General features: G+C 41.2%; 1 protein-coding gene across 1 annotated transcript; it reads left to right on the top strand.

Moving 5' to 3' along the window:
- The first annotated feature begins 383 nt into the window (after positions 1-383).
- LOC105929138 (aminomethyltransferase, mitochondrial) lies at positions 384-7,943 on the top strand. Its single transcript, XM_012866786.3, has 9 exons — positions 384-654; positions 2,626-2,793; positions 2,938-3,018; positions 3,409-3,540; positions 3,623-3,701; positions 3,842-3,987; positions 5,547-5,727; positions 5,992-6,147; positions 6,628-7,943. Exons 1-9 carry the CDS (start codon positions 520-522, stop codon positions 6,801-6,803), a joined length of 1,254 nt encoding a protein of 417 aa, XP_012722240.2. The 5' UTR covers positions 384-519; the 3' UTR covers positions 6,804-7,943.
- The last annotated feature ends 2,386 nt before the right edge of the window (positions 7,944-10,329 follow it).

Here is a 10,329-nt window from a genome sequence, read left to right on the forward strand (position 1 = left end):
AGCTGTTTGCCAAACACAAGCATGCAGCTCTTTTTAGATGTTATTTGTGATTAATAACATGAAATGTTTTCCTTCCACCTCACAATCTTCCTATAGGCCGACTATGTGTCCATCACATAAAATCCAGTTAAAACATATTAAATGTGCTTGTAATGTGACAAACTGTGAAAAAGGCTTTATTCACTAATTCCTTAGATTATATCTTGGTTTGTTTTATTATCTCCTTCCCCTTTATGCAGTGACATCTTCACCAAGCTGTCCCACATAAGTGTAATTAGCTGCAGCGCCCCTGAGGCCGGGACGTGACTAATTGCGTTGATAAAAGAGCATTTATTAACTACGTTTCCCACAAGTCTTTGCTCCTTCCTTCGTTACCTACGCTTCGTGTGTGTTTTTTTTGCGAGGAAAGTAGGAATCCCACGTTGTCGGACAGTTTGGAAGCACAAGCGGAAGTGCGAGCAGCGGCTGGAGCATCGAGCGGGTCAAAGCGAAACTCTTCTGCGGGGATCAGGCTGCAGGATGTGGGCTCGGCTGGCGGTCACGGTCGGGCGCTCGGGACTCGGGCTGCGGGCTTCCAGGGAAGGGCTGCGGCGGGTCGCGGGTGCTGGATGTGCGGGGAGGACCCACCAGGAGACACGGGATTTCAGTGTAGAGGTAGTGGACTGCAGAGACGATTACAGGTTGACTAGTGTGGTCATTCTGGGAGACTGTGACTTATTTGAACAGATGATTGCTTTTTTGCTTTACTATGCAGGTTTTATATTCAATGTATTTAAATCTGTCAGCATAGACAGCACGTTCTATTTGAATGCAATCTGAAGCCCATTTTCTCAAAGTGTGTGTGTGTGTTTTTTTTTTTTTATAATGTGCAAGGTTTGTATCTCGTTATCAGCTACAAAGTTTTCTGTTTTTAAGTTCAAGGTTTTTCATTTTCTATGCAGCACCCCTCCACCCACCCACCTGTTTAGCCCCATAATGTCAAATACTTCAAATATTTGTAATGCGTAGTTCATGAGCATAATGAATGGCAAATAAAAAAGGGGGAGAAGACTCTTCTAAATCAGGGCAAGCCCTTTGAACCAAGGGTGGTTGTATCTTGCCCAGATTAACCCGTTCACCCACATTCAGGCCCAAATGCCCTCGTTTGCATAAAGAACCTGATTATATTTGTGGTTGCCATTGCTAAGTCCTCCCAAAACACGGTGCAGTGTGTTGATTTCTTGTTGCACCTTGTTTAGCAGCCATGCTGTTTTGAATTGTCCCAGGAAATCCTCAGATTGAGTCTGGCTGCTGCTGCACGTTTCAGTAATGGCAGAAGCCTGCTTTGCGGCAAGCGGCCTGTTCACGCAGGCATAACGTACATTGGTCCCAGCAGACTCTCTGTCTGCTTCACTTCACCGAGCTGCACAGAATGACTTTATTCAAACCACGAGTGTTATCCGAGCACGCTGATAAGCCCCCCCTTCACCAGCAGGCTTAAAGGTCACCAAAAAACAAAAACGAAGCAGAGGATGGGATTGTGACAGAAGAGGAGCTATCAGTGGAGCTGGTTATGGATCAGACTTTTGTTTTTTGCACATTTGCTCAATAATGCTGTTTTGTTACTGAGGTGTTTTTTTTTTTTTTTTTTTTTTTTTTTTTTCCTTGTAAAACATTCCTCCATCTTGGCTTGGATGCATTTTATAGTTGTACAATGTTTGGTTCCTTGCAAATGGAACCAAACAGCTCTTTTTACTCTGACACCCCTGAATGGAATCCAATGCAATCTATAGGCTTCAAAAGTCCCCCAATTCTAACAGGGCCCAGCAGGATTTAAATTGGTCTCAGCGTATATCTAGATGTTCAGTGAAGGCCTCTCCCTCAGCAGGGAGAAAAAGGAGCACAGCAGAACGGTCAAGGATTAAGCTATTGAGACGTTTAAAATCGGGGGGGGGGGGGGTTCGAGTATTAAAAACAATATTCCAAACTTTGAACATTTCACTGGCCACAGTTCAGTCTGTCTGAGAACAGAGTATCAAGACATGGCTGTCTTCCAAAACTGACAGGCAGGACAAGGAGAACCTTTATCAGAAAAGCAGGCAAGAGCCCCATGGTGACTCTGAAGGAGTCTGATGTAAAGTTTGCCACAAGATATGTAGAAGACGCAGCAAGGGATGTGGAAGATGCTCTGGTCAGATGAGACTGAAATCAAAATCCTGTAACATGAAACTGAGTGTGGCAACGTCACGCTCTGGGGTTGCTTCCCTGAAGCAAGTACAGAGAAGCTACTCAGTTGATGGAGTGAAATACAAGACGATCCAGGGAGGAAACCTGTTGGCGGCAGACTTGAGATTTGAAGGCTGGTGCAAACAGACCTAAAAACCGCTGGCAGCTGTAATGAAATAAAAGTTGGCTTCACATAGTTCAGACTCAGAGGGGTGCTGAATACAAACCATACTTTTCAGCTCTGTACCTGTAAGAAAATTGGACAACTACATGTAACTTTCCCTCCAGTTCACAATGACGCACCCCCTTGTATTGGTCTTTTGCAACGCTTTATATTTCTACCGTCTTCCCTGTATTGACCCGTGTTTCTGCTAACGCTGCGGACTCGGTCTGTTGCTTTCTTCCCCACTCTCCTCCCAGGCGGCCGTGAAGAAAACCCCACTCTTCGACTTCCACAGGTACCATGGCGGAAAGATGGTGGAGTTTGCAGGCTGGAGTATGCCTGTCCAGTACAAAGACACTCACATCGTCTCACACATGCACACCAGGGAGCACTGCTCCATCTTCGACGTCAGCCATATGCTGCAGGTGAGGCAAGCGGGAGGACATGGCTGTGTTTGCTGGTTTGAAAGGTGTTTGCTCTTACAGACCTACAGCCCAGTCCTCCAGAAAAAATGGGTCCTTTTGACTTATTTAACCGTAGCTGTTGTGCTTCATTTCGTCTCTTCTCAGACCAAAATCCATGGCAAAGACCGGATAAAGTTCATGGAGTCTCTGGTGGTTGCAGATATCGCAGAGTTGAAGGACAACCAGGTAGATGAGTGATCACCTGGTACCGGTTCTTATCTTGCACATCTGTGTCATTATTAGATGATCTGTTGCTGAGCTATCATGAACGGTGCAGAAGGAAGGCTCTAAAAAACAGAAATCTTTCATTTGTTTGACTACATACTTGTACATTTCTCATTTATTTAGCTTATCTAAGTCTTTAATAACCTTTCAAAATGTGATTGAGAACTTTATTCAACTACATAGCTCTAGCTTTTTTTTTGTGACATTGCAAATCCTAAATAGATCTGGAAGCTCCATGATTGGATGATTTAATGTCTTAGAAGAGCTTGTCCATACAGAGAATGAGTCTGTGCATTTACCCTTAAATCCTTGCTCTCTAATCCTTCTACTCCACGTCTCCTGACCTCCCAGGGTACGCTGTCCCTCTTCACTAATGAGAAAGGAGGAATCATGGACGACCTCATAGTGACAAAGACAGACCAGGGTTACCTCTACGTGGTCTCCAACGCTGGCTGTGCCGACAAGGACTCTCTTCACATGAAGGTGAAGGAAGGCACGCCGGCAGACCAGCCTGGAATCGCCTGGGAAATGTCTGATGGCTGTTTGTGTGTGCTTTGATGTTCAGGCCAGACTGGCAGAGTACAAGGCTGCCGGGTTAGATGTGGACCTGGAGTTCATTGATGAAGCCCTGATTGCTTTGCAAGGTCAGTCACTTGGTCTTTCTTTTACTCTCCATTGCTCCATCTTAAAATAGCTTTCTTTTTAGTTCTTCCTCAATAAGTTTCACATGCAGTAAATTGCTCTCCGTCCACATCCTTAAGTTTTAGTCCTTTTGTGTCATCAGGTCCCACCATGGCTCAGACGCTTCAGGCGGGACTGAAGGAAGACCTCAGTAAGCTGACCTTCATGACCTCCGCCCTGGTCACAGTGTTTGGTATTCCTGAGTGCAGGGTGACGCGCTGCGGATACACTGGAGAGGACGGTGTGGAGGTGAGCGTCTGTGTTCCTGGAGTTAAATCTTGCAGATGCAGACTTTTGTTCATTGATCTTTTTCTCAGGCCTTCCCCAGAACGTTCACAACTGCAAGCTAAATGTGTGAAACTCATAAAACGTGTCACCTCTAGTCAAAGCTTGCATCAACGGTGAAACGTCTTTGCCCTGACAACAGCAGCTTACATGTGTGCGTTTTGGGATTATCTGAGAAGAAACACCACGGTGCCTTTTGGAAAAGTATTCGTATCCCTTTAAATTGTTTAAATCTCGTGATGTTTTCCGCTGATCCAGTACTCTATAGGGCAACATTTTGCTGCAGTTACAGCTGCAAGTCTTTTTGTTTTTCTATCTACTCGCCACGCCTGAAGATTGAAGTTGCGAAACAGCCCTGTGTGAGTATATGCTGTTTCCTCTTAAAACCGATAAAATTGCTAATTTAGAACAGAAGTATCTTTATTGCCCCACAGTGGGGAAAATTTTGAGCAAAAACGCATGGAAAAAAGATACCAGACTTGCACACTATATTAAATATGTGTAAAAAAAGCTTATTTAAAATTAAGCTGTAAAGCTAAAGAGAAGGAACTTATCTGAAAGGGGAAAATACTGCACAATTAGTAATGAGTACTAAGGCATATTCGGGTAAAAATCTAATGTTTAAATTAAAATATGCTGGTGAAGCTTCTCAGTCGTCCAGGTCATGATCAGTCTGAAAAGTTAAAAAACTGGACTTCTATTCTGAAGCTGATGTTTCGCTTCCCATCCCAAGTTAAAATGACAGAAAAACATCTGATTTGCAAAACGATGAAAAAAACTGCAATATGTATGACTGTACAAACACTAAAATGTGTTCAAATAGACATTAGTATCTCAGAGACCGCATTGATTTTTGAACAAATCAGAACCTGTGCGACTTATTCAATTGTATTAATATAGCGCCAATTCACAACATGTCATCTCAAGGCACTTTACGAAGTCAAATTCGATCAAATCATGCAGACAGATTGGTCAATAAGTTTCCTATCCAAGGAAACCCAGTAGATTGCATCGAGTCTTGACAAGCAGCATTCACTAAAAGAGCAAAAGAGGCCCTTTACACCCCACCACCTTCCTGGTCTGAGCTTTCTGCTCCACCTCATTAGGCCATTTTTGTAGTTTGATAGTAGATGTATGAGTATTTAATGGCAGGGCAACTTTTTACACTCAAATTGCTTTAAAAGATGTCGACAACAGAAGACTTATCCCTTCAGCCTTACGCGTTCGAGTAGAGTGTGGCGTAATACTCCCACCAGCTGAACGTTTTCACTGATCCACTTGGCTTTCTATCCCACTCTCCCAAAAAGATCATAACAGAGTGCCCAAGTCATAGTTCTCCTGTTAAGTTACCCACCTGAGCTGTGGAGGCCTGCAGTTCCTCCAGAGTTGGTAGATGTGGGTAGGTCTGAGAGAGGGAGATGATTGGAGTTTGTGTTTTCCCACTTTGATTCCTGATATAGAAACCATTGTCTAAGCATGTAGAGGGCTGCCGTTATAGTTGGTCCTCTGTCTGTGTTTTCCAGATTTCTGTTCCTCGTTTAAGAGTGGTTGAGCTGGCAGAGAAGCTGCTTAGCAACAGTGAAGTGAAGCTGGCCGGTCTGGGAGCCAGAGACAGTCTTCGGCTGGAGGCGGGACTATGTCTCTACGGCAACGACATAGATGAGACCACCACGCCTGTGGAGGCCAGTCTTGTTTGGACGATAGGTTAGATTTTATTTCTAAGTCTACTTGTTGTCAAATGCAGCATATTTAAACTAAAATCTAAGTAGACACATAGAGCTACATAGACATGTTTAAGTGGAGGGCCAATTCACGTGGACCTGAGCGAGGCGCATAATGCTCTCTCCACTTTATCTTTTTTAGATGTTTTTTTTGTACTTGATAAGGTCTATCTTTTTTTCTATGTAACAGAAACCTGCTTTATGAAACCCTTTTAAAAAGGCTCCATTGCTTTTCCTTCACTCACAGGGAAGCGCCGGCGTCAGATGAAGGATTTCCCAGGCGCAGACATCATTGTCCCGCAAATCAAAGCCAAGACGACCAGGAAAAGAGTTGGACTGGTGTCCACCGGTCCCCCAGTGAGACAGCACACCCCCATCCTCAGCCCCGATGGACAGGTCATAGGTGAGGAAGTGGTAGGGAGCTGGGCACTTTGGCACTTCAGAGATTCAAACTAAGAGTAAAATCATGTGGCGAGAATAAAGAAAATAAACAGATTAAGATATACAATTGCATATATATTATATTTTAATCAGTAAATCCATTGTTGTTGTAGTCCCAACTGTCTAAAGTAAAATGACCACAAGAGGTCACCAAAGTCTTTCCCTAACTAGCCTTAACCCTTCACAAACAGTACATCTGAAAATCATACATAACATCCCATTTTTAATAGTATGACATTTTATTAGTCATATTATGAGTTTAAATATTTTCTCCTTTACAAAGAAATGAGTTGTAATTTCTTGATCTAAGCACAAACCAATGCCCACACAGTTTTTGCTTTTTTATTATTGGCTGATTTGCAAGAGTTTTCTCAACTAATGTCAGACTGGCTGTCCCATAGCTTTGATTTACCTTTACTGACTCCTTCCTCGTCCAATATAGGGGAAGTGACCAGCGGCTGTCCCTCTCCCTGCCTGAAAAAGAACATCGCCATGGGCTACGTGGATGCAGCTTTCTCCAAGAACGGCACAGCCCTCCAGGTTGAAATCAGGAAGAAAACAGTCCCGGCAGTAGTCAGCAAGATGCCCTTTGTTCCCACAAGCTACTACTCTGGTTAGGAGACACACCTTCTGCCATTGTGTCTTATTTACTGCTGTTTTCCCCCTGGTGTCTTACTCCAGCAATACAAGACCAATTTGGGATGCAAAACTACTTCCCTGTGAGTGTGAAAACACCAACTGAAATGTGGTTGGTGTACAGCTGTGATCAGCCATATTTAATACAGGAAAATCAAAGAAGATGCAAAGAAAAGACAGAAGTTTTGCCACTGTGCAGACAGTATCCTGAATTAAACAAATTAATAAGCTTGATAGCCTGGTTTAACCTGTGGTTGGATGTGTTGGGATTGAAGCAGGTGACAGATGAGAGTACATGTAGCGCATGTTAACAGTTTATGTCAGCGCAGTAGAAACTCATTGAGAACATATTTTAGGTGCTAAGTTTTGACGATACTAATCAAACTGAACAAACATGGCAAAGAACGACCAAATTTGTAATCCCCTCACCCCCACCATTTTATAAATATTTTTTCTGTATCACATGAAGCCACCTTTTGTTTTTTTATGGTGGATGTTTGTACACTTGCACCCACTTTAACAGTTAAAGTAAATTTCTATATTGCACTCACAATGGAAGGAAATGTAGTAAAATGACTCTCATAGAGAGCATCTTTAAGGTGGAGGTCACACTTAATAGTTTTGCTTTGATCAGAGGTGATGTTCTGTATGTGTCATCTGGCCCAAACGGGGATCAGAACCACAATCAATAGAAATGGGGTGTAATACAAGGTTTTCCAGCAAATGTATGCAATTATGAGATTTTTGCCTTTTTATGAACATTTATATCCATAATTCATGGACGTTCTTAACCACTAATCTATTTGTTGAAGTATGAGGGTAGAAAATGAAAGGATGAGACAGACGATGCAAATTGACTCAGTCTTACAGGTGACACTGTGTGCGACCCTAACAAAGACCAACATTGTGTGAATTAGAATGCATCATGCATTTGCACATTTTTGTCTTAGAATGCTGTTATACTGCCACTGTCATATATTTCCTTTTACAGTATAGTTCTAAACAGGCATGATGGGGTTTATGATGTGATGTCATTTGTATATTTTGATACTATCAATTCACAATGCCTTTAGCTGAAGTGTATTAATAAACATTGAAAAAATGCCAAAGTGTTCACACTAACAAACTGGTCTGTTTTTGTTCAAATTTTAAAAATTAGAAATTGTAGTTTTTGTTAAGCTTAGATAAGTTCAGTGGGACAATAATGGTCTAATTTATCAGCCCTTTGGCCACTAATAAAACTATTTGGTAGGTAATTGGAGCTTTGTCTTTTGACACAAGTTCTAAGAGGCCTGGTAAAACGTACTACTGACTTATAACTTGAAGTCGTGCTACTATGTGGGGAAACCTGGGCTTTCATGTATTGCCAAAAGTTTGTGTAAACATTTTAAATTGTATTCTTTTGAAGACTTTTATCAGAACAATTTACAACAGCAATTGCATATTTAAGTTTCCCCAACATGATTTTAAAATTTCATGACAAATTCAAATATGTACAAATGACTAAAAGTACAATTTCTTATCTCCAGTCCTTTTTTTTTTTTTTTTTTTTTTTTTTTTTATAAAACGTGTAACCAGACTGGACAGCTTCAGGGTCTGCTGAAGTGTGCTCCAGCTGGAGGGCCTGAGAAGGCCTTCTTTCCCCAGCTCTGTGCGAACAGCTGGAACTCTGAAGGAAGCAGTCCTGGGAGTGGAGAAAGCGGTTATATGCCTCAAGTCAATTTGACTTAAATGTTGTGAATTAACCAGTCGAAATCTTAAAGCCTTGTCATCGGGCTTCCAAATTGTTCAGAAATCTTAGTGAATGAAGTAATATAAAAACAGAGATTTTGATAGTGTTTTTGTCTTTTTAAAATTCAGAAGTTGACATACATTTTATTACATTTTTTTATTTTTTTTAACTGTATGGCTTGACAAAATTTTTATATATATATATATATATATATATATATATATATATATATATATATATATATATATATATATATATATATATATATATATATATATATTTTTATACCAGGACATGTCATTTGAATCCCATATTAAACAGGTTTCCAGGGTTTCCTCTTTTTTCCATCTCTGGATTATGGCCGAAATTAGAAACATTCTGTCCAGGGGTGATGCTGAAAAACTGGTCCATGCATTTGTTACTTCAAGGCTGGACTATTGTAATTCTTTACTATCAGGAAGTCCACAAAATGCATTTTGAAGCCTTCAGCTGATCCAAAATGCTGCAGCAAGAGTTCTGATGAAAATCAACAAGCAGGATCATATTTCTCCAATTTTAGCTTCCTTTTATTGGCTTCCTGTTAAATCAAGAATATAATTTAAAATTCTTCTTCTAGCGTATAAAGCCCTTAATAATCAAGCTCCATCATATATCAGAGCTCTGATTACCCCGTATGTTCCTAACAGAGCACTTCACTCTCAGACTGCAGGTCTGTTGGTGGTTCCTAGAGTCTCTAAAAGTAGAATGGGAGGCAGATCCTTTAGCTATCAGGCTCCTCTCCTGTGGAACCAACTCCCAGTTTTGGTCCATGAGGCAGACACCCTGTCTACTTTTAACACTAGGCTTAAAAAAATTCCTTTTTGACAAAGCCCATAGTTAGAGTGGCTCATGTTACCCTGAGCTACCTCTACAGTTATGCTGCTGGAGGTCATCAGGGTCTATTTTTCTCACTCTGAGTTGTCCTTCTGTTCTCCAATTTGCATTGTGTTATTTTAACTTTTTGTTCCGTCAGTTTTTTCTCTTCATAGTAGGTACACGTGGTATGACATTCTGTTAGCTGTGAGATCATCCAGGAGAGACAGGTAATGACGTTTTGTGTAGTGACGCTATATAAATAAAATGTAATTGAAAAATGTCAAAGAAGAAAAACTATTATTCTTGGATTTAGCCAATAGAATAAATATTAGTACTAACTGGCTGAAAACGTTTGGTTGGATTGAATGTTAGTGACAAAAAAGGGTTTCTTTTTGAACACGCCACCTCTTGGTTATGTATTTTTAGACAGTTTCAACCACAGACATGAATACGTAGACGCTGCGTTCTCGGGTGAGAGGCGTGCCGACAGAGCGGCCATCTTAGGTCAGACCTAGCTGCGCTCAGAGAGAATACAAGTCAATTCAGAAAAATGTACTTTATGTTTTCAGACACTCTGAATGCGGTGAATTCTCACCCGATTTCCAGATAAATCAACTGAATGAAACGTCACCCCTTTAGGGGCTACATAGGACCAATTGAATGAAATTAAATTATTGTCTAACTTAATATATAATTTCGATTTTGTATTGAAAGTAAGCAAACTTCCAGAGCTACGTCCCAGGACGCCCTTTTACTTTTACTCCGCTTATGGGTGCGCAAATAAAAGGATAGGCCTACTAGAAACCAGATCCTGGGGAATTACTTTCCATAAGTAAGATTTTATAATAGATATTCCTCATGCTTTACAGTTACAGTTTTTCTGGCATAAACACAATATGTGCTAATGGGTAGCAGGGATGG

The sequence above is a fragment of the Fundulus heteroclitus genome, chromosome 1, assembly GCF_011125445.2.
Source record: "Fundulus heteroclitus isolate FHET01 chromosome 1, MU-UCD_Fhet_4.1, whole genome shotgun sequence".
Taxonomy (NCBI): Eukaryota; Metazoa; Chordata; class Actinopteri; order Cyprinodontiformes; family Fundulidae; genus Fundulus; species Fundulus heteroclitus.